Source organism: Cervus canadensis, chromosome 14, assembly GCF_019320065.1.
Source record: "Cervus canadensis isolate Bull #8, Minnesota chromosome 14, ASM1932006v1, whole genome shotgun sequence".
NCBI classification, from domain to species: domain Eukaryota; kingdom Metazoa; phylum Chordata; class Mammalia; order Artiodactyla; family Cervidae; genus Cervus; species Cervus canadensis.
The window spans coordinates 32,464,128-32,489,311 of record NC_057399.1 but is presented as its reverse complement, the minus strand read 5'-3'; the positions used below and the strand labels follow the sequence as shown (position 1 = coordinate 32,489,311).

The 25,184-nt window shown below is 44.6% G+C and overlaps 1 protein-coding gene and 1 long non-coding RNA gene across 4 annotated transcripts in view; one reads left to right on the top strand and one right to left on the bottom strand.

The window, feature by feature from the left end:
* The first annotated feature begins 930 nt into the window (after window positions 1-930).
* On the top strand, window positions 931-6,707 carry LOC122453263. The gene is made up of 3 exons (XR_006272989.1): window positions 931-1,058; window positions 3,727-4,107; window positions 6,360-6,707. It is a non-coding gene; the product is annotated as an uncharacterized LOC122453263 (long non-coding RNA).
* Window positions 6,708-8,323: 1,616 nt separating this feature from the next.
* RCL1 (RNA terminal phosphate cyclase like 1) overlaps window positions 8,324-25,184 on the bottom strand; it is an 88,856-nt gene continuing 71,995 nt past the window's right edge. For all 3 annotated transcript variants that reach the window (XM_043486869.1, XM_043486868.1, XM_043486870.1), the window contains 3 exons: window positions 21,954-22,110; window positions 18,117-18,220; window positions 8,324-9,206 (listed from right to left, as the gene is read on the bottom strand). In XM_043486869.1, coding sequence (XP_043342804.1) covers window positions 9,056-9,206; window positions 18,117-18,220; window positions 21,954-22,110 — 412 coding nt within the window. In that variant the 3' untranslated portion in view covers window positions 8,324-9,055. The remainder of the gene's footprint in view (window positions 9,207-18,116; window positions 18,221-21,953; window positions 22,111-25,184) is intronic.

The window sequence follows — 25,184 nt, the reverse complement described above, 5'->3', positions numbered from 1 at the left end:
ATAAACTGTAGCCCACCAGGCTACTCTATCCATGGGATTTTCCAGGGAAGAATACTGGAGTAGGTTGCCATTTTGTCTTCCAGGGGATCTTCCCGACCCAGGGGTTGAATCCACATCTCCTGCATTGGCAGATGGGTTTTTTACCACTGAGCTACTTGGGAAGCCCCCTCAAGAGATTAGGGACATTGTAGTTTATCACAACACACACACACAAAATCCCAGCCTAGTCCCATTTCTGACCCTTGTAATTCCCAGAAGCCCGATAAGAAGGTAAGATGGTATAGGACTAGGTGGGGCCCATACTCTGAAGCTCATGGGTGTGGGTGTCAATGCTGTAAGATGGGGGCAAGGGTTAGTCACTAGATTCTAACCGCTTGACTTATTATTCCAACTGCTTGACTTCTTACAAATATTCCAATCACAAATGGCAGAGTTTATCTTTCCTAAAAAAAAATCCTACTAGACCAAGTACCTGAAGACCAAGTACCTGTCAAATATGATTTGCAGAATAAAAGCACTACATGCAATACTTTTTTGTGGGTGGAGGTATGGAAAGTTCAATGTCCAAGTCAGTTTGAAAAGCAGTAGTAAAACAAAGACAGTTTCAGCTACAGGACTCCTCAGAGCTTCTGCTATGTTAGTACACATTGTGGCCTCCAAACCTGCACTAGAGACTGCAACACCGTCTACACCTATATTAAGTTGGCTTTTCAGGGAAAAGGGCTTCCCTGGTGACTCAGACAGTAAAGAATTTGCCCGCAGTGTGGGATACCCAGGTTTGATCCCTGGATCACGAAGAGCCTCTGGAGACGGGAACGGCAACCCACTCCAGTATTCTCACCCAGAGGAGCCAGGCAGCCTACAGTCCATGGGATCACAAAGAGTGGGACACGACTGAGCGACTAACACTTTCTTTTCACTTTTTCAGGGAAAGCATTGTATGATGCTAGTGTACAACAGAACATGCTCTGGGAAACATTACAGCAGACCTAACGTAATCTAATTAAGAGGTGAAACAGTGCTCTGACCCAGAATCCTGAAGACAGGCAAGGGTAGAGGTAAGCCACTTAGGCAGTATCATGAGCAGGCCTTGGATTCCTCTCCATCTGTGGCACTTCCTTCCACAGGCCCCAACTACATCATAAGTAAGTTGCTTGTGTGTGTCTGTGTGTGTCTGTGTGTGTTTTAAGGGAAGGTGCAGAGGAGTAGGACAAAGAGGATGCTTAATCTTTTATTTGCCTTGCAGCTGATGAAAAATAATGGGAGTTGCACCTGAGATTCTTCATATAAGTAAACATATACACACACAGAAACAGGTATATAACTATAAAAACAAAATAGTGCAAGTTATTTGGAAATAAGAATAATACCCATCATGTCCCCATCCTAATTCCTGTCATCACTTATATATGTCTTCAGTGCTCTTCTAGGGCTAGCTTTTCATGTCACTGTCATTATCATTTTAATTCTTGTATTCCTGGCAATGGGAAAAAGCCTTGATCTTCCTCCCCACTTCTGAGTTTGTCTTTCCAGAGGTGGAAAAAGACAGAACCACGATGGAAAGCACCAACAGACATTGCATGTCCTCCTTTCTTCAAGCTGGCCTCCTACCCTTCCTCCTGTCCACAGCCCACATGGTGTTCCCACTGCCGGTTCTCCTCCCTCTGTGTTACCACCCTGGTATACTCCTCCTCCCAGCCCAAGAATACCACTAGCTAAAATGATAAACTTTTGCCCAGTGTCCATTTTAACTTTGGCCTTCCGGGTACAAAAGTCTTGCCTTTTGTCAGGAAACACGTGTTGAACTGAATTCATTCTTGCTCACTCAATTCTTTTTATTTATTTATGGCTGTGCTGGGTCTTCGTTGCTGTGCGAGGGCTGTCTCTAGTTGTAATGCACGGGCTTCTCACTGCGGTGGCATCTCCTGTTGCAGAGCATAGGCTCTAGGGTGCATGGGCTCAGCAGTTGTGAAGCATGGGCTTAGTTGCCCCATGGGATGTGGAATCTTCCCGGACCAGGAATCAAACTTGTGACTCCTGCGTTGGCAGGCAGATTCTTAACCGCTGGACCACCAGGGAAGTTCTTGTACACCCTATCCTATACCATGATCCTGGAAGATTTTGGATGGTGAAAGATGGCAGTGGGCAAGTAGTTATGTAGGATGTTCTCCCAAGAGTATTCAGGGAACTAGGTAATGCAGTCTATAATAGACAACTATTATTTCTGCCTTCCCAGTGTCTTTTCTCTTTGTAAAATCATTCAGGTTTTCCTTCAGGAACCACTTTACCCATTCCTTTCAATCTACACAGTTTGGTTGAGGCTGACATCCCTACCACTCCAGGGATGAGAACAGGACTCAGATCTGGTCATTTTGGAGTCAACCAGAGGGAGACATGATTCTGGAGGATTTTTTTTTTTTTTAAATAATGGGTAGAATCTCTCTGACCACAAGGTTGCTAAAAACTGAATGTTAAAGAGAATGCCTGATGGAGAAGAAACACTGAAAGCAATACTGGGAGAAGGGAGAGAGCTGAGTTCTGATGACATGCAGTTGCTCACATGGTAGCCTTAGGTAACACTCTGGCATGATGACACGGGAGCTCTTCATTTGGTTTGGTGCACACAGTAGCCGAGCAGTGCTGAGCCCTGAGGCAGCCTGCCTGCTCACTTCACCCTGACAAGTGGGTCCTGCTAGAACATGGCGAACTTCACAGAGATGCCTGTAGGCACCCTTTTTAACTCTATAACATGTCATGGAGCAGTGTGACCTCAACCCATTACAGGTGCCACATCTTGCCTCTGGTTTTCTGGCTGAGTCCATCCAAGTATCAGATATAAAGATAAACCCTATGACCCATGGAGACATGAATCTGTTAGGTAAAAGACTGCTTTGAATCCTCATCAGGGGTTTAACAGCTAAAAGGAATCCTAAGCATTTAACACATAACCATTTAATAAGTCCTGTCAGTACCAGGGTGGACAGCAGCTATTTTCCATTTTACAGATGAGGTAGAGGATCTGCCCGATGCCATGTGGCTACAGACTCAGCTATTTAATAATATGCAAACACAGTCTCATTCCTATGCCTGCTACTTCCGCAGTGCTCTACTGAAATTCAAGAAGCCAAAAGCTTTCCTCACAAATGATTGAATTCATCTTTTTTTTTAAAGGTCTTTTAAAAAAAAACTTTAAAACCATAGCCACACCAAATTGTAAAAGATCAACACGCTTCACATCAAAACAGGTTAACACAGAAAATTAAGCAATAACTGAGGGTGTGAAGTGTGAAGAAGGCACCCAGGAGTGTATGAGAACCTATAGTCGGGGATGCCCCATAGGCCGGGGAAGTCCCTCCGGAGATGCTGAGGCTTTAACATTACAGAGATGGCTCAGTGAGGAGGGAGGACTTACATGGTTTTATTTTCTAGGCCTCTTATGACAGTGTCACCAAACCACAAATGTTAAAATACAGCCACGTGGCAAATTTCTGAAAGGCTCCTTATAATTTTGCTTTTTAAACTGCTTGGTTGACCAGCAACCCATTTAATAAATGACTAGCAATAACTCCTTGCAATTACTGCAGGTGCTTGGAAATGTGTGTGAAGAAACAAACTCATTTATAGTTTTCAACATTTTAAATTTGAAAATGTTTCATTTTGTAGATATTTATTTTTGCTCTTTTTCTTTGCCTAACTTGAAGCTAGTATTTTTTTTTTTTTGGTAAGCCTTCCCATTGGTTCTTCAAAGCTTACAGATATTAGGCACAACGCCTTTAACTGCCTAACAGCTAAAACAGCAGAGAGGTGGAAACAGAGCATTGACAGAGAGAGGAGAATTTGAGAAGTATGGGGAGCCAAGTGTACCCAGCATTTAAAACAACCTGAGGTCAGTTGTCATGACCTGAAATTGGACCCCTCCAAGCAACAAGCTAGGCACCATTTCAAAATATATGGTCCCACCAATATCTTCCCTTAAAGACTAAAGTGATATCTTCAGGAGTCCTACCATCCAAGATGCACCAGGAATAGGCGCCTGCCTCGAACATTCCTCTCCCTTTGGAGCAGCATTCACTCCCAAGAGGAGACCAGTTACCCAAATGGCCACTGGTGAGTCCAACAGCAGGTCCACCACCCTCAGGACCGTGTGGTGACAGGGTATTCAGAGAGTAGACACATGAAGCTGCCAAATGCGTCATTGTTGGGCTAGTTCATTTAAGTCAGTCTCTGATTTCTAGAAATTCACCTACCTTCATCAGTTTGAATACATGATTTCACATATCACAGTAGAAATTATTAGCAAACTAATCAACTTGAAAATTTTAGATGTAAAGCTCTTTAAGAGGGTTGGGAATGGGGGGAAAAACACAGTAATAAAGAGTGTCTAAGAGATTTCAGAGAAACATCTCGATGTTATGAGGATGTGAGTGGCATGGAGGAGGCAATGAAGGTCATCTTTCTGGTTTTGGGGGCACCCAAACCAGGAAACTCCGATGGAGTGCAAATTACTTCTCCCCTACTCTGGAGTCAGGTGAGGAAGAGCAGAGGTCTAGGCTGGGTACAAGGCCTCATACATCCACCCTGATTTCCCAAAAGCAATCCAAGTGTGTGGAAGTGAAATACTTATGCCATAACGGCTGGTCAGTAGCTGAAATGGGCCAGAAAGCAAGCTGGGCCTCTTACCTCCCAAGATCAGCATCCCCTCCCCTGTAGACTTAACACAAGGGCGTCAGCAGAGCAGGATCCACATCTAGAACTACCAGTATCAGAAGAATCAGAAGGACAGGAAGTGGACCATGTGCCAAAAGCTCTGCCCCAGTCCATCAACAGATGCTGACCAAAGGCCAGTGCCTCGGGCATGGAGTCAGGCTATCTAACTATTAAGGGCCAAGTGAAAGACATGGATTAGAGGAGTCCTGGACCTAGGTGCTCCTGACAAATACGACAGCCCTATTTGCTTGAGTAAAGGAGTGAAGTGGCTTGGCCTCTGTAAGAGGCCAAACACTGATAAATTATCCCACTCAAATGTCTTCACAGACCTAGTCAACTAGAGTACAGAAAAACTATGCTTGCCTATTGACATTCCTCTTAACTATTGGTCACTTCTAAAGAACAGGCCAGGGTGGTCTAAACATGGAAACTCTGATCGAGTGCAAGTTACTTCTCCTCCACTCTGGAGTCAGATGAGGAACAGCAGAGGACCAGGCTGGGTACAAGGCCTGTGATGCTGCTTTTCCATCCATCACAGACTGTTATAATCACCCACGAGCACATGTCTCCAAAAAAGCACCAACATGTAAAGTTAATGAGGCCCCACACTCTAATCCGCCCACCATAACCAATACCCTGGAAAAATCCACTTCTGCACCCTGCTTTGGCCCCCTCACCTCACCAGTTGAATCCCACCCCCACCTCAGGCACGGCCAAAATTAAAGTAATCCCTTAGTTTCCTGGTGTTTCCTTTTCTCCATCTACCTATAATTTTGTCCACTTCCTTAGGCCTCCTCTGCTCCAATTGTCTACTTTCTTCCCTGCCTTCTCACACCCTTATCTCTTCCACTTGGCCACCTCGAAACTAACTGTCAGCACTGGCCTTACCCAGGAAAGACCTAGCGGGATGGCTACCTCACCATTTTTCATTGTAGAGTGACAACGAGAGGACAGGCACCACAGTGCAACCTAAGTTTGGGGGCTTTTTGGTTGGGTCTGTAATCAATGATGTCCTTCACCACTTTTTATCAGAAAAGATAAAGACAAACAAACAAACCACAAGGTTCAGCTGCCCTCTGAGGGCAATCTGGATTTCAGCAGTGCCTCCTCCTGCTGTTTCCCCATCCGCATGTCATGTTGCAACACCCTAGCTTCCCCCCCCATCCTTATCAACTGTCTTGTTGAATATGGTAAATAATCATGATGGAAGGAGGCTGGCTGGTGTCCACCCAGAATGTAACAGAGAAGGATGGTAGAAGACAGAAGCAGGGCTTGGAACATGACAGGAAGGCAAGGCCATGATTCTGTCATGATCCCTAAAACATGTGTACATGTCTTAAAAAAGAAAAAAAAATTACTAGTCTTATTGAATTCAGACTGGTCTGTCTCTGTCAACAGAGGGAAGTAAAGGGGTCAAGATAGACAACCAAGCTCAAAGTGCTGGAATCTCCCATCAAACTATACTAGCAGTAGCTGCACCAACCAGGAACTAAGCTAAGAACAAGGCAGAGACCGCAGGAGCAGAATGTCACTAAGAAGTGCCAGTAACCTCCGCCCAAGGAGACCTGTTGCTTCTCTCGGGCACCTGAGGAGCTGACAGTAGGCTGCTTAAATAAATATTAATATTAAATGTGTCTTCCTATTGCCTACAGCATCACCACTACCACTCCAGAAGCAGCTGTTACCAGTCAGAGGGCTGGAGACCACCAGATACTTTCATGTTGACAGCAAATGGAGGCTCACGTCCATTATACTGGCTGTAATGATCTGCCCAGTGTCTACATGTCACCCTAAACTGACCAACAGGACCCATTTCCCAATCTTGTCCCAAGGGACAGAAAGTTCCTGCTGGACACAGCCAAAGCCATGTGGTTCCTTAGTTCTATATCTGAGCATGGGTGGATCTGGGTTCGAACGTCAGCAGCATTAAATAAAATTACTTTGCCAACAAAGGTCCGTCTAGTCAAAGCTATGGTTTTTCCAGTAGTCATGTATGGATGTGAGAGTTGGACTATAATGAAAGCTGAGTACCAAATAATTGATGTTTTTGAACTTCGGTGTTGGAGAAGACTCTTGAGAGTCCCTTGGACTACAAGGAGAGCCAACCAGTCCATCCAAAAGGAAATCGGTGCTGAATATTCATTGGAAGGACTGATGCAGAAGCTGAAGCTCCAATACTCTGGCCACCTGATGTGAAGAACTAACTCATTGGAAAAGACCCTGATGCTGGGAAAGATTGAAGGCAGGAGAAGGGGATAACAGAGGATGAGATGGTTGGATGGCACCACTAACTCAATGGACATGAGTTTGAGTAAGCTCTGGAAGTTGGTGGTAGACAGGGAAGCCTGGCATGCTGCAGTCCATGGGGTCGCAAAGAGTCGGACACAACTGAACTGAACTGAACTGATGTGTGGTAGGCAGAATTTTCAGATGTCCAAGAGTCCTGGCCCCGGCTATTCAAACACTAACCTAGGTACTGCTGTGACCAGATGACCTTAATATAAGGTATCACAAGAAGTCAGACTCAAAGCATGACAAGGATTCAATGCATCGTCTCTGGCTTGAAGATGGAGGGAGTCAAGTTACAAGGAATGCAGGCAGCCTCTACGTACAAGCTGAGAGTTGCCCGCAGCTGACAGCCAGCCAGAAACAGGAACTCCAGTCCAACAATTCTGCCAACAATCCAAATGTGGTTGGAAATGTATTCCTGCCCGGAGCCCAGCACCTTGACATCAGCCTTGTGAAGCCATAACCAGAGAATCCAAGCAAGCAGACCAGGACCTCTATAGAATTGTGGATGATAAATGGTACTACTTTAAGCTACTAAGTTTGTGGTAACTGGTTATGCAGCAACAGAAATCTAATACAGCATGTAGAGCTCTCAGTAAGTAGACAACCACAGTTCAAAATGGCCTGATCTGTCAATGTTAGCTCCCCACTCCACATCCTCCCACACCCTCAGACACGAGAGCACAAACTTCCTCTGGACCCCTTTTACTGAAAAAAGAAAAGGGTACTGAGCGACCTGGGGAGGTAAAGACCATGCCTTACTTCAAAAGTCCATCCTGGTAGACAGTATCATTTGGAATCCTAATGGAAATATCAGGTATTTCCCCTACAACCAATAACTCTGAACCCCCTACACACACCACATGTAGCCTCTACTAGCAGCAGGTACAATCGCCACAAGTCCTGAGTGTTCCTGCACATTTCTGCTGGGTAGGCTTTTATCCTGGCCCTTTATTATCATGTGTTCACACCAAGCAGTCTTGAGGGGTGAAGTAATGTCCCCATCTGGAACAAAGAGCAGGCTTATAAGAGGTGGAATTCCCACATGTGCATGTTCCTTGCCTGTGATGCAGACCACTGGTGTGCATAGCATACCTGCAGACCCTCCACATCTTGTGGGACTTGGAGAAAGAAACCAGTGAAGCTCATGCTGCTTCTTGTGCTCTGAGTAATAAAGCTTTCTGTCTATGACATGAGATTTTCATGTTTTCTGCTAGCATCCATGAAACAGTAATAATCTACCTTACTAGCTTGCAAGCAGCATAAATTCCAGACTCTGATACTTAGATCTTGAAATCAGGAGAGCTAATATCACTATATTAGCAAGTTTCAAAAGGTACAAAATATCCTTTTTTAATTTCTCTTGTGGAGATAATAAAATCTACATCACTGGGCTATTGGGAGAATAAAATGAGAACATGCATAGCACACCCGAGATATGGAAAACATCCAATAACTTTTGTTGGACCCTTGCACTCCCTAGTCATTCATTCCCCCAAAATCCACATACAATGAACCAGATGGGGAGCAGTGTATCTCCAAGATAGCAGTCCATTCAGAAGACAAGGGATAAAATAGTCTAACACACCAATTTCTGACATTTGCATGACATGACATTATTCATAAAGGGGTTCCACTCATAGTATCTCATTTAATCCCTACACAGAAACCAAGATTCAAGGGGGTCAGTCCTTGCAGAAGGAACTGTAAGAAACTCCAAAGGTCTGCAAGATAGCCATATGGCGGAAGCCTGAGGATGTGGGCTCAGGAAGCAGTGCTAAAATGCAGCCATGATGCTGCAGCAGTACAACTGTGTCCCAAAGGCACACTCTTCATCCAGGTAAGCAGAGGGAGCTCCCGCTGTGACTGGGCCTCCTGAGGAATGTCTGCCCCAGAGAAATGGCTGAAAACCACAAGGTAGAGAGACGTCTTTTGTTCGGATATCCTGATTGTTTTCAAACAGAAAGTTAGGAAAGTCCTGGGTGAATCTGGTCCCTTTGGTTCCTTGGCAGCTTCTGCGTTGTCTAGAAGCCTTTGGGCCTTTCATCTTCTGACAATGTCACTTGAGGGTCTTGCTAAGGTTGGAGAAGCCAACGCCAACACAGGTCATCAGCACTTTATCTCCTCCCTTGAGTTCTTCACCACATGGCTTGGTTTCGATTTTAAACATAATCTGGAAAAAGCTCTTCAAATGCCGCAAAAATTCTATCCTAAAAAATAAAAATTAAAATTTAAAAAAAGGGAGGAGGAAAAAAAGGAGGGAAGAATGAAAGAGGAATTTGATTTAAAAAAAATTCTTCTCCTCTGCCAACCTAGAAGATCAGGAGGAAAGATTGAAATTAAGAAATTCTCATCAAAACCAATTAAACAGTGTTTATTTACAGCCTACTAGATTTCAAAGGTGATTTTAGACAGCTTGCAGAGATGCACACAAGACAAATTCAGTAAATAAATGAAAAGTTTGGAGGTTAGTCCTACAAGCACATTAGAATGGACATGAATATGGCATTAATCTTCAAGTGGTTCATACAGAGAAACACATACTTTGATGATTCACAGTATCATGAAGCTAAAACTAAGCAGAGTGACTGCTGCTGATGCTGAAAGAGATAAGCTGCCCTCTCCACTGTTTGATCTTGACAGGCCTTTCATTCACTCAACATATTTAGAGTGTCTACTATGTGCCAGGCACTGTCCTTGGTGTTGGAGACATTCCCATCAACCAAAACTCCCTTCTCTCATGAAGCTTTCAGGCTAGTGGGGCAGACAACACAAATGTCCTTGAATTATATATACTTCCTCCATAATCAGAAATTTAAATAAACAAGGCAAATGAGAAGGAAATGTAGGTATAAAATATTTGTGTGTATATGGCAGAAAAAGTGAAAGTGTTAGTCTCTCAATCATGTCTGACTTTTTGCAACTTCATGGCCTGTAGCCCGCCAGGCTCCTCTGTCCATGGAATTCTCTTGGCAAGAATACTGGAATGGGTAGCTATTCCCTTCTCCAGGGGACCTTCCCAACCCAGGGATCAAACCTGGGTCTCACCCATTGTGGGGAAGATTCTTTACCCTCTGAGCCACCAAGGAAGCCCCATATATGGCAGAAGGCTAAATAAGGTGACCAGGGAAGTGCTCACAATAAACATGGACAGGAGTTCCAAGGAGCTCTCTCTTGTCATCTTCCTTAAGACAGAGTGATGGCTTCACCCCAAGAATACTGTGAGAAAAACAATTCTGTGGAAGGATCATGGTTCAGGTATACAGTCTTCTACTGGTCTGGCCTAGCACATCCTGCGTCACTCCAGCACACTGACCATAGGACTGACCACAATTCACTAAACAAGCAGCTTCCTGGAGGTTTCAACCACCTGGCAATTGGTGAAGAGAAAATGTCCACGTCGGAGAGCCCAGAACTACAGGCCACAGGTCCCCTCTCCACCCTTTACCAGGCCTTGTCTCCCCAGGTAACTCCCCATCGCTGGTGACTCTTACCAGCCCAATTTGGGAAACACTGGTTTAGTTAACAACAGACGATCTGCACGTCTCTCATGAAGTACTTCAGCAACCTGGCATTGTGCTGCCTCCCACCCAAACTGTCCAAACGCTCGCCACCCAGAATGTATGTGGAATCACCCCAAGAGCTTCCAAAATACTGATCCTGACATGTAGGACCAATGGAACAGAACTGAGAGTCAAGAAATGAGCTCACACATTTATGGTCGAATAATTTTCTAAAAGGTGCCAAGGTAATTCAACAAGAAAAGAATAATCTCAACAAATGGTGTTCTAACAACTTCACACACAGAAGAATGAAGCTAGGCCCTTTCCTCATATCACACACAAAAATTCACTCAAAACAGATCAAAGACCTGCATGCAAGAGCTAAAGCTATGAAACTCACAGAATAAAACAGGTGAATATCTTTATGATCTTGGGTTAAGCAATGATTTCTTAGATACAGAATCAAAAGCAGAGTGATAAAAGAAAAAATAGATATATACTGAACTTCATTAACATTAAAATCTTGTCTGAACATTATTAAGAAAGTAGAGAGACATGTCCAGAAAGGGAGAAAATACTTGCAAATCATTTACCTCATAAGGGTCTGGTGTCTAGAACACATAAAGAACTCTTACAACCCTGCCCTAGGGTAAAAAGAAAACAAACACATCAAACCCACAGATAAACAGTCACATCTGTGGGCAAAGCTTCCAGCTGGCAGTAACGAAGAAAAAGCCAGCCATCTCACCCACTCGTCTGCATTCTAAGAAGCAAACAGCCTGTTCTCTCTTGCTGCTGCCTTGGTTCTAATACAGGCCCGAGAGCCTCCCCAGCCTACTTCATTCTTCCACCTGAATCGCTCAACTGTGCTAGAAAAACCAGACACCCTCCCCATCTGGCAGAATTCCTAAGAGGCCGCAGCCTGCTTCTGATCTCTTGGAGAAGGAGGACAGAAACACAGGCTTGAGTGTGCAGGCCTGAATAGTTGCATGGGATATTTGTAGCCTTTGGAAGTGTTAGAAAAAGCAAAGTCCGTTCCACTTCTTACATAATGTTCTGCCAACCCTCCAGCCAGTCTGAAGAAGACTGTGTAAGGGCTGGATTAAGGTATGTCTTAATGATCCCCTTCACCTCCAGTCTCATTATCCCCAAGTCTCTTGCTGCATGGGATAGCAAAAAGAAAACATAGCTTTTTTTTTTGCTATGAGAAATAACCTCAGACAATATGGAATCCTAATAATCTCCTTAAGAAAATGAAAATCAAACAGAATAAATTCACCCCCCTCTCACCCGCCTCACGTTCAGGGCTGGTCCACATCCTCCTCCACAGCCGCATAGCTCAGCAGGGCCGCAGCCACATGTTGGCCCTCAAGGCACCACTCACCTTTCCTTCTCTTCCAAACACCATACAATAGACCCACACCTCCTAGATATACACCCCAGCCACAGAGCCAGGCAGAAGAGGCACCCAGGGGATACGGAGGACAGCCCTGCTGCTCCTCTACGATAACCCCCACATGGTGTGACTGACTGGCAGCTTCTCAGATTAACCATTTTAGGCAACTGGGACTATGCAACTCCTGTGCAGAGAATTTAAATCCTGACTCAGAGAAGTACCCAGAGAGAGCTTCCCCCACCCCAGAAGCAAGTGATTTATATATATATACACATACATATTAACAACCTACTTTTTGTGAATGTCTCAAGTCCATTTGACAAGCAGGTTTCAGAGACTCCTAGAGCACAGAGGTAATTTTTCCTGGATATTTTCCAAGAGCACGTTGTTCCCATCACCACTACTGGTCAACAGGTGAAGGCCACTGGGCTCATGGTCATCTGCCCATTTGATCCCAATTGCCTAGAACTTGCCAGGTTGCCTGGCACTGCCCCTTAAAATACAGCCCCTCTTAGCAGGTCCCCCTCTAAAGCCTGCTAGAGCCTGGCAGTGAGAGGAGTCACAGTGAGCTCCCTCTGGCAGCTCCACAGACCAAACCATGCCAGAGGGTCCTGCCCACTGCTCCACCAAGCCTCTCAGACACTGGAATCACCTACCTCTGGGGTCTAAGGAGTTGATCTGCAAGCTGAGGGGATGGAAGATCTGGGGGTGGGAAGAGAATCTGCTCAATGGGGCCCACTGAAGTCACTACACGGCAGCTTTTAGATGTATTGGTGGTACTTCTTCTGCCACGGAGCAACTTTCCAAAAGGCCCACTGACCTCTGCTCCAGAAATGATGTTATTAAACTCCATTTTAAGGTAACAGGAAACAGAGAGCCAGACAGGCGGCACTCTCACGAGATGTGGGCCCCAGGCCAAGTGCAGCCAAGAACTAACTATGAGCAGGTGGCTGACCTCTTTTTCATCTGAAAAGTAAGGATATCACTTGTTTTTACCATATTCCAAATGTGTTCTGCGGCTGAAAGAGCATAGTAAGTTGGCAGGGCTTTGCAGCATTTAAACCACTCCCCAGATGTAAATATAGCAGCATGTGCTGTGCTGGCTCCTAGAGAGCAGTTAGGCAACAAACCCAAAGAGCAGCAGGCTCGACCAGCAGCTCCCAGTACTCCTGCGCATCACTCGCCTTGATCCTCACATCGTTGTGCTACATGCTGGGTTAGCCAACCCCATCAGTCAGCGTCTGACAAGGACACCGGGCTCTCACTCCCCAGCACTTCAAAAATCGTATAAAGATGTCAATGATTAAAACTGGAATAAAACAAAGTGACATGGTTTACTTTAGACTTCCAAAGAAAGACAGAAGGAAATTATTTCATGACAATTTGAAACAAGGACTCTGAGAAGATATAGCATGGCACCCTTGCTCAGGCAGGGAGGTACCTGGAGTCCAATAACAGACATGAATCCCAGTTTATTGAAGAGCACAGTGGGTCAGCGACAGGACGTCAGAGTTCAAAAACCTCAGTTGCTGACTGTGTGAGTGACCCTCGGCATGTGACTCGACCTCTCTGTGTCTCAATCCCCTCATTTGTAAAATAGAGTGTGCAACAATACCTGTCCTTATCTAAACCCTTGTGGGATTATCATGAAACCTGAATGAGTTTGTTATTTGTAAAGCACTTAAAACAACACCTGCCCAACAGTGAACACTGTAAATGTTGTTAAATAAACATCCACTTACAGAATTCTTGGGAACAGTAAGTAAAATATGTGTAATCTATTTATTAACGTGACTGAAGGAAGCTGTCATAAATTTTAAAAATTAGTGGATGCAGATCTAGAGATAGACAATTTACAGCTGACTTCAGGCCTGAGATCACCCAAAGCAACTCCTCCTGGTGTTGAAAATAACCTAAACAGGAGACTGGACTTCCCTGTGCGTCGAGCACTGATGGAGCTTCACCAGGCATGCTTTTTAGAGCGCTAAGCACCCAATCTCTAAAAAACTCACTCCACCTCCACAAGCCCATGACTTCAGGACCAATGACTTTCTCTATGGATGAGACTGAGGCTCAGAGATGCCAAGGACCTTGTCCATGGTCTCCCAGCGCCGCAAGGTACAGCCAGAACTGAAATCCAGATAGGCTGGGCTCCAACACCAGTGCACTGGAAGAACACAGAGAGCCGTGTTCACTGCAGTCTCCGATCATAAACAGTTTCTGAAAGTGCTAATTAAGACGCTCATTGATATGTAACCATAATTTTAAATGAAGTACAAACTGTCCCCAAACTGTAAAACTAAGCTTTTTGAGGAGAACGTAGAATCACCATTACCAATTGTAAACCACCCAGAACTCCACAAACTGAAACGAAATAAGATTATCCATATTACCACCATGTCATCCAATACTATTTCATTCTACCAGGGGAAGAAAAAATCTCTGGCTTTCCCAAAGAATTTCACACATATTGACTTACTTTCTCAAGTAACACAGAAAATCATTACCAGTCACATCCTGCAATAAGAGAGAAGATGAAAGGAGAAAAACAAGGGACTCTTATTTTCCAGAAAGGGTTTTTGAAACCAACACTGCTGGAAAAAAAACTATCCTGCCTGATCCCAGTGCTCTGTAAATACATTTTTAAAGTTATTTATACAAATCAAAATGTGCAAACTGCCAGAAGAAATACATTTCTTTAAACCAAGGAGGATCTTGCTTCTGGTTTTCTTTAGAAATCTGAGGTTACATACAGAAAGCAGATTTTTATTATTTTAACTGCACATAAAAATAAGTGTGATAGTTTGGTCTCCAAAGTTCCTGAATCCAATGGGGATAAGCTGTCCCCTCACCACCATCTACCTGACAGTGGATTCTGTCCTTTTCACCATTAACATAATGTATGTAACTCCTGTATGTAAACAGGGGATGATAACTTTGTCTGCCCTGCAGCTCATGTATTTCTTCCCACCTTTGCCCTGTATTTCTTCCCACCTTTGACCTGCATCACTTTGGGCTTCTGGAGCTTTCCATGATGATTAAGGGAAGAAGGGTCCCAAACAGAAACAGTTTTCAAAAAGAGACCCCCTCCCACCACCACCCTGTGCTAGTTTACTGAAAGATGAGAGGCTGCCCTTTCCAAGCCCCTGGCCACCCCTCTTGCAGGAAGCCCTGGGATGTGGGTAACCCAGAGGAACATGTCCTGCGAGCTCCAGCCCCAGGGCTCAAAACACAAAATTTTGCAATTTGTCCCACTTCTGTAAAGCTCCATTCAGAGCAGGCTACTTTGTTTTCCAGGAGATGTGTAATTTTAGGCAAGGTTTCTGGAAGACAAGACACTGCAATTAATGTTGAGTGAGGGAGTGTGTCAAGGACACAGGAACTTTTTAAAATGTCCAGTCACATCTTCACCATCTCCACAGAGTTTGCTGACTTTTTAAAAAGACTATACAAGGCTCTGTAGGAAACTGAAAAAACAAAACAAAAGCCTAAAAGTGAGAGAAAAAAAAAACAGTGTCAAGGAAAAATAAAAATATACATTCCATTTTTCACATAATGTTCTGCCAAACCCCATGCCCCACGACCACACACATTTCTAGACGCTGCCTCAGGCTGGGTGAGCGGCCAGGCCCCGAAACCAAGGCTGGGAAAGCAGCAGCGGTGAGACTGGCTAAGAAGCTGGAGTGGGCTGTGGTGGTCACACGGCCGCCAGTCACTTCCAGCAAACCCTCACCGGAAAGCCAATCTCTGCACTTAGGGTGCTGTGCTAACTGTAAAGTCTCTCTCAGCAATGTTGATTCCTCATGTCAGCATGTCATTTAGGACTAGTCAATTTCAGATTTCCTGTCCTGTGAAACATTTAACTTTACACAAGTTATCAGGAGATAACGTGGTCCTCACCAGTTTTCTGCTTATCTGTCTTTCCACACTGCTAACAGAATGTATTCTCTTCCATTTCCTTGTTTCAGAGAGCTTTCCACCATCAACTTACAGGGGAAAAAAAAAAAAAAAAAAAAGCCTCCAGAAGAGTCTCCTGGTCTCCCTGCGCACGGCACCACGGCCCGGGGGCGCCCGCCCTCCTCCACGTGATGGCACCGCCATTCTTCAGTTATCACAGTACTGTACCCTTCAGACACACAGCATCGGTACCATGATAACCGAAAAAGGGCAGTTCAGTCTCATACCCACCTGAATATTCCCTTTGCCCCCAAGGCCCACTCCTCCCAAGCTACCCTCCCACAGGCGGCTCCAGAACAATCTTCAAGGACACAGACACACGTACAGGGATATCAGTGCTCAAAGGGGCTGTTCACAGGAATGCTTTTTCACTGTGCTGTTTAGAATTCAAGTCTTCTAAAGATCTGCTCTTTTTGGAGAATGCCTACTTTAATAATCCAGCAGTCAACTTCTGACAGCAACCCCTTGGCCTCAAACTCACTTCTGCATTTCCTTCCTAGTCCAGTGGTGTTACTATGAACTTTGTCTTTTGGACAAAAAGGCAGTCTTTTTTCCTATAGCTAGAGAAAAGAGGAATTTTTTAAAACTAACAATAACACCCAAACTATATATAAATAGTATACCTCCAAAATGGAAATGCCAAAGCCTTTGAATGTGTGGATCACAATAAACTGTGGGAAACTCTGAAAGAGATGGGCATACCAGATCACCTGACCTGCCTCTTGAGAAACCTGTATGCAGGTCAGGAAGCAACAGTTAGAACTGGACATGGAACAACAGACTGGTTCCAAATAGGAAAAGGAGTACGTCAAGGCTGTATATTGTCACCCTGCTTATTTGCAGAGTACATCATGAGAAATGCTGGGCTGAAAGAAGCACAGGCTGGAATCAAGATTGCTGGGAGAAATATCAATAATCTCAGATATGCAAATGACACCGCCTTTACGGCAGAAAGTGAAGAGGATCTAAAAAGCCTCTTGATGAAAGTGAAGGAGGAGAGTGAAAAAGTTGGCTTAAAGCCCAACATTCAGAAAACTAAGATCATGCATCTGGTTGCATCATTTCACGGGAAATAGATGGGAAAACAGTGGAAACAGTGCCAGACTTTATTTTTTTGGGCTCCAAAATCACTGCAGATGGTGATTGCAGCCATGAAATTAAAAGACGCCTACTCCTTGGAAGGAAAGTTATGACCAACCTAGATAGCATATTAAAAAGCAGAGACATTACTTTGCCAACAAAGGTCCGTCTAGTCAAGGCTATGGTTTTTCCAGTGGTCATGTATGGATGTGAGAGTTGGACTAAAAAGAAAGCTGAGCACAGAAGAATTGATGCTTTTGAAGTGTGGTGTTGGAGAAGACTCTTGAGAGTCCCTTGGACTGCAAGGAGATCGTAAAGATCAGTCCTGGGTGTTCATTGGAAGGACTGATGCTGAAGCTGAAACTCCAATACTTTGGCTACCTCATGCGAAGAGTTGACTCATTGGAAAAGACTCTGAGGCTGGGAGGGAGGGATTGGGGGCAGGAGGAGAAGGGGACGACAGAGGATGAGATGGTTGGATGGTTATCACCAACTCGATGGACATGAGTTTGGGTAAACTCTGGGAGTTAGTGATGGACAGGGAGACCTGGCGTGCTGCGATTCATGGGGTCGCAAAGAGTCGGACACGACTGAGCGACTGAACTGAAAATGGAAATAAGGTCTAAAGCACAGACAGAACTGTCAAATACATATCACGCAGCTTTAAGGGAGCGACAGATAGAGAGGAAGAAACTGCAGGAAAGAAAGGAAGGCTGAATCCTTGAGACACCAGATGAAAATGACAACCCCCAGCTCATTTAGGATTAGTACAATCAGGTGTCCACAGGATGGTGTTCAGTATAACGCTTTTGTGGTTTCATGCAACTGGAAGACAGAAATGAAGTGAAAGTTGCTCAGTCGTGTCCAACTCTTTGCAACCCCATGGACTGTCCATGGAATTCTCCAGACCAGAATACTGGAGTGGATAGCCTTTCCCTTCTCCAGGGGATCTTCCCAACCCAGGGATCGAACCCAGGTCTCCCGCATTGCAGGCAGATTCTTTACCAGCTGAGCCACAAGGGAAGCCCAAGCATACTGGAGTGGGTAGCCTATCCCTTCTCCAGGGGATCTTCCTGACCCAGGAATAGAACTGGGGTCTCCCGCATTGCAGGCAGATTCTTTACGAACTGAGCTATCAGGGAACAGAAGTGGACAGCATAGGAGGCTGAAAGAAAACAACTCACGTGTAGGGAGAGAGTGGTCCGAGCAGGACTTTGGAAACATCCTGCTGTCCAAGGGTCATGAGTAATAGAGCCAGGCTCTGGTTGGTCGAGTCCACACATCCACCCTGTAAATAAAAACACTTTAAAGATTAATATCGTACCAGTCAGATAATGGAAAAACCAATCAAACAGAGGGAGGAAAAAAAAGGACACAGATGTCCAGAGCAGACACACAGAAGAGCAGACTGCAAAGTTCAAGCAATAATAAAACAGAATAAGGGTTTTTTCAAGACTTATCCTCATATTAACAACTGTAGGGGCTTAAACAGTTAATCAAAATAATTGTAAGAGTTGAGACTATCAGAATCAATAAACATTGAAGTTTACTGAGGTATATCTAAGGAAAAATGAAACTTTCCCTTTGTAATTAAACCAATAGCAGGACCTATAAGCAAAAAGGCATAATCATTTATAGGCAAAGCACAGGTAATTAACAAGGGTTAAGTGAATGACATTTCTACCCATTAATATCTTTCAGAGACCACCACAGGTAATCTGACATGAGAGGACCTTTCCTTTTCAAGGGTCTTACCTGAAACACTTATTTAATTACATTCAGAAACTCCATGCCATGTCCCATTAGATTCCCCTCTTCAGCTCTTCCTGTGTGCCTTAGAACTGGAGAACCTCCCAAATCCAATCCCTCCACTCTTACTATTTATGCATTATCTTTCATTTTCCCTGTTCCTCCAAATCAATAAGCAGAACAGAATTCTTTTCAAAAATTTCTCCTGAAGTATAACTGCTTTGGTTGCCTTTCTTTTTTCATTCTTGAATTTCTCAACCACTTTAGCCATTCTTACACTTGATGTGTGCATTCCTGCTGTTTCCATTTGTGCTTTAAACAATGTCTTTATTTCAGATCATTCTTTCTGGGATAACTTTATTTAAAACAATTTATTTAGCCAGTTAGTTAGCTATATTTATTCATTTATTTGGCTGCACTGGGTCTTAGTTGCAGCATGCAGGATACTTAGTGTGGCATGCAAACTCTTAGTTGCAGCACATGGGATCTAGTTCTCTGACCAGGGATTGAACCTGGGCCCCTTGTGTTGGGAGGATGGAGCCTTAGCCACTGGACCACCAGGGAAGTTCCAAAAACAATTTAAACTTGCAATGTAAATAGCGAAAGCAGGATCACCTTGCACATCAACATATTTTGCACACATCATAAGAAATCTAGTTTTTAACCATGACACTTCATCATTCAAGGCTAGAATCTCCCAGACTTTGAACAGGCTAGGTGGTCGCCCACTGCTGCTTATGTGAGCACATCTCTCTCCTTTTCAATGTGTGTAGGGTAGGAAGTAAGTCAATTCCCACATGCAGACACTCATTCTCTGCCGTTAAAACTTCCTACAATGGAAGTGGATCCTCCAGCCAGACTTTATGAAAATCTACTGCTCTTCTTAAATCTACCTGAGTTGATAAAGGACACTATTCATCTCCTTTAGCAAATTTTAGAACAAGAGTTATAGCACATATATTTCCATCTAAAAGGAAAACCTGACCCCATGGAGAATATATGGACCAACAACACTATTTCTGTTTTACAGAACTCACTCCGTTTCATAAAATTAAAACTGATCTTTTTAGTCTCTGCTTCCTATCACTATAGTGCTATTCTGCCATTCTCAACTGATTTTTATTTATTTTATTAATTTTGTTATTTTTGGCTGCATTGTGTCTTCATTGCTGCTTGTGCAGGCTTTCTGTAGTTGCAGCTAGCAGGGGCTTCCCTTCCTTGCGGTGTGAGGGCTTCTCATTGGAGTGGCTTCTCTTGTTGAGGAGCACAGTTTCTAGAGCACAGGCTCAGTAGTTGTGGCACACAGGCTTAGTTATTCCAAGGCATGTGGGTTCTTCCTGGACCAGGGACCGAACCCGTGTCCCCTGCCTTGGCAGGCAGATTCGTATCCACTAGGCCACTAGGAAAGTTCCTCAACTGATTTTTATTATGCGCTGAACCAACACTTTACTAAATAAATATATTAGGGTCTGTATACAGGACACCGTGGAGGGAGTGGTGGGGCCACTCCAAGAGCAGAAGCTATGATCCTTGTGCCAAGTAGCTTCAATGTCACTATGAGGTGTGAGCAGGAGCCAGTAACAGGTCAAGGTGAAGATGAAGCTATGCCACTGAGGGCACCAGGACTGCCAAGGTGGTGGGGCAGAGGTAGTCACTCGCCCGGCTCCAGAGAGAGGCTTTGTGGAGGTGGGGATTTGAGCTGGCCCTGGAGTGATGAGCAGGATTTGGAGAGGGAAGAAGAACAGGAGGATGGGGGAAAATACGACCCAGGACCAGTGATGAACAGCCAGGAGGCCAGCCTGAAAGTGGCTGAGTGCTCTCTGAGGAGAACTGCAGGGACAAGGCGGAGCAGGAAGGCTGAGGCAGGGCTTTTCTCACTGGGTCAAGGGTTTTGACTTTATCCTGGGAAAGTGAGAAGCTGGTGAAGGTATCTGAGCAAAGGAGTAACAAGATCAGATCACTGTTTTAGGGGGAGATTTAGACTGAAGAGGATGTTGGAGAGAATGTGGAAAGGATTTCCTCTCTGTAAGAAAGGAGAGCCAGTACGTCTAATGGGAGGAGGTTGGTGTGGAAGGGAAGAGGGTAGTAGATGGTGGCAGAGAGATGGATAGGCTAGGGTAGTTCCAGAAAGTCTGGAATGGAATCAAGAGGACTTGCTAACTGATGAGACATAAATGGAACAAGAGGACTTAGATCAGAGGATTAAAACTTTGGTAAAAAATAAACAGTACCAAAGGAGATGGATTTTTATTACTCATTTAAATCATGTCACATCACAGACTTTACAAAGAATTATTATAAAAACATGAAGCATCTTCATCCTTTTTAGCAATTAAAGATCACAGATCCACACAAAAGAAATTTTCTTAATGATTTAAAACAAAAAACACAGTCCAGCCACAATTAAATGGTTTAAAGTAGAATTTAACTAGAGCAAAGAAAAAAAAAAAAATAACCTAATCCAGATTGCATGTTTTCTGTCTTGGGGACTGGTAGACTGTGCTTTCACCCTGAGGCTTATAATCTGCCACTTATGGAGATATAAAACCCACATTCCAGCTGTGCCTGTGGGCTCCCACTGGGCTGTTCTGTATTGAGATACATCCACGTCTCCCAGTTCCACTGGAAAGAGGCAGCAGCACTGACGAATGTCTAAGCAAAATGACCACTGGTGCAGGTTTGTCTTCAGCATCTCCTGTCACCTTTTCTTTGCTTCACCTTCCCAAGCCCCTACTGTGCTCTTGACACAGGCCTGCCTTCCTTAGACAGTCGTCAATGCTCCCAAACACTATGCAAAGTCGAGCCTAATGACACTGTTTTTTATCTGAATTAACTGTCACATACAAATCCAGCTTTCCAGTTTCTCTTGAAAAATCTGAGAAACGAGCCCTCACCCATGGCGTGGCAACGACTGGGGGGCTGAGAGAAAGTCCCTGCTCTAGGCAGGGCAGTGTGTGCCCTTTACTTGGCGAGTCACTGCCTAACCTGCTTCATTTTTCATCTCCTCTCTCTTGCATGACTCTGTTCTAGTTCTCTGCCCTCCCGATTGTTAAAACTTACCTGCTGTTTCTACCAAACCAATGTGGCTGAGCCTCTGCTCACTGACTAGTCAGCTAACCCACTAAGCTAGTTAATGCTGAACTGTCTAAAGGGCAGCAAGAGGTTAACTCCTTGACTGAAGCCCTTAAAAGAGAAAGAAAGTTGCTAATGAAGAAACATGGGAATTGCTTCTGGGTGCTCCTCTCCCAGGCCTGCAGAAGCTGAGGACATACCCGGTAGATCTCTTCGAGCAGCAGCCTGGCGCAGTTCCTGCCGAGGTCTTCAGGCAGCATCGCTGCGCCCTGGCCCTGGGGGTTGGAGGCCAGCTCAGCACTGAGGAAAGTCCCATTGGTGGTCTCCGCAACCAGGGACAGCCCAAAGCCCGGAGACCTGGAGGTTCAAAGGCACAGACAGTGAGCAGCGTATGAAGCAGGGTTTGCATTCACCAGTCAAAAGAGAAGACAAACATCCCTTTGATGGCACTCTGTCTGGTTACATCAGGCCTTATTAGAGTTCCCACCAGCTCACACTGGAAATACACATGACTCAGTGAGAGCACACACATGGCAAAACCAAAGGTGATGAGAATTTGCACTGCTTTCCCTTTCAGCCCTCCCCTCCCCCACACCGTACACGGTGTGAGTTCCTAACACTCCATGCATACAGCCTCCCTAACAGCTACCAGATATTGAGTTCCTACTCTCAGCAGTTTCTGAGCTAGGGGTTTGACATGACTCTGCAGAGTAAATATTACCATCAAATATTACCTTACAACTGAGGAAATGGACAAATCAAGCAACCAGCACCAAGTCCACACGGCCAGAAAGAGACTGATATGCATTTCAAACAGATCTTCCAGAAGCCAAAGCCCACGCAAGCTCTCCACTTCCCTGGCCCTCACTCAACCACCCCAGAAATGTAAGCAGCCTGGAGACCACCTGATTACAGCTCTTCTTGAGAAACAGCAAGTTGTTGCCCTGTGATGAGAAAGACCACCCAAGGAGAAAAGGGCCTAGAGAAGGTACACCTTTATGTTTTTGTCCCCACGGGACGTCGCTAACTCAGAATTCAATGAATATAATCCAGAAGCCAGTATCATGCTCTCGCCAGGTGTTTTGGCCACCAGCAGCCAGAACCTAACATCCTTCCAGTCCAGGACCACATATGCTTCGTGCACTCATGCACACAAAAAACATTTAGGAGAAAGTTTCTACATACCCAGGAACTGGGGCACACACAGGCCCCTGCTCTCATGAAGCTCAGTGACAACCAGTTTGATGTAAAACAAAATCAGCTGACAATAATAAACACAAGCATCTCCCCACAAAACTTCTAGACGTGACACCTCACATCTACCTTGCTCAGTGCCTTTTAAACAAATATAGCTGATCCTTGAACAACACAGGTTTGAACTGCTCGGATCCAGTGACACAGATGTTTTTTTCATTAAATATGAACCCCGGATACAGAGGAACCAAAGATGGAGAGCCGACTGCTGGTTTTGACTACAGGGAAGTTCAGCACTCCTAATCCAAGCGTTGTTCCAGGGTTAGCTATATCCAGCTCCCAGCAGTACACTCCACATGCAAGCACGATACAGCCCTGCCTCCTTTAACACAATTCAACATACGTGTTCATGAAGCACCTTCTATGCATCTAGCACAAAACTAGCCAAAATATTTGTTTCAGAAAAAAAATTGATTGTCTATGCAGCCAAGGGTTAATAACACCTGCCAAGGGAAGAGGGAGCAGTGAAAACACAGGTTCCAGGGCACTCTGAGTCACACTCAACAATCTAACACTGTACTTCCCAGCATGATCATGGGACATTTAAAGCACAATCTCAAGTTGCCTATGACTCACTTGACCAGGAGGAGGGAGGGGGTGCCCAGCTCATCAGCAGCGGCAGTGGCACAAAATGACAAGGAGAAAAAGGAGGGAGGAAGGGCCAGGAGACAAGCCACCATCACCGCTCTAACCCACTTAACTTGTAGTTCCTAAGCACTTCCAAATTTTTCCATCCGTGTGGAAAATTTTTGAGGTATGTGTACTTATTACAATGAACTTCACATTTAATCAAGATTGTTCCATTTGATACCACATTTGTTTTACAGAAAACCCTCAATTTGGGTTATGTATATTATCAGGCCTATTTCAAGTTATGCTGACAAAGCAGCTGATCACCAAGTGACCTCACTGAAGATGGCATTAGTACAGTTTATAGATAACAGGCTCCAAAACTTTCTAATTGATAAAGGGTTAGATTTTTCAAAAAGTCATGACTTTGGGAATCAAAATGGGACCAGGCTGGACAAATGTGCACCAGACCAAGAGCTGACCCAGGCCACCAAGAACTGCTGGCTCCCACAGGACTCTCACTCCCAGAGTTCAGCAAGCTTAACTTACGAGGACGCTTCAGTGAATGAGAAAAGGAAAAGACCTACTCATGACTATAATTTCATAAGGGAGAAGGAAGATCACTGTCTGCCAACCGTAACTTGTTATTTAGAAAACAGAATGCAAATTTAACACCGTGCATTGGTTTTATAGGTAAATTTTACCTGTAAAACAAGGCTATATTATGCCTACATCTCCATACACATGGAGTAGGAGCTTCCTACTCATTATTCGCAAGCATGGGCCTTGAGCAGCACTAGGGTCGGCTGGTCAATGATGGCATTATGAAAAGCCACATTCTAGCTGGGAGCACAGTCTTCTGGTCTGCTCTGCTTCTTTGTAGAGCGAGAGGCCAGATGACAAGGCACTGAAGAGATCAGGCCATTCAGACAGCTGCTGACACCACCTCCTCCCCCATCCTTGTAATTCCCTCTCCCCAGAAAACAGCTGACACATAATTCCAGACCTGCAGCCAAGAAGGGAGGGAAAAGGCAAGACAGGCATTAGCAGCTACCATTTCTGCAGCACCTACTATGTGCCCGGCATTGCATTAGGGGCTTACATATGGGATCTTTTCATCTTTACAGTAACAGTAACCTGGGGATGTAGGCGTTATCACTCACATGTTAGGAATGAGGACAACACCAATGGTATTTGAGCAATACACCAAAAGTTTGGGACCATCACTGACCTTTCCAACTCCAAGGGAAAAGGCCAGCTTTGCGCACAAATCCTTTCCCAACTCTAAGCTCTGACACCACCTCCTCTGTTGCTCTGGACAAGGAGCCACCACTGCATTTGTGAAATCTCCTTTATCTTTTCCTTAGGCTTCATGAAGGTCAGAGATCTCATAACACACTCGCCCCCTTCTTTCCCCTCTCTTTCCTTCTTTTGCTGAGGTTAAAGAAAGCTCAGAGGAAGGACTATAAAAGGATGAGCTGTGGTACAACTTAGGAAAAAAACTGATTTCTTATCTCACAATTGTCAATCTCTAATGTTCTTACTTTTATAAGATACAACCTGCAAAGTTCGGGTCCAGAGTGTAAAGATACTGTAATTCACACTAA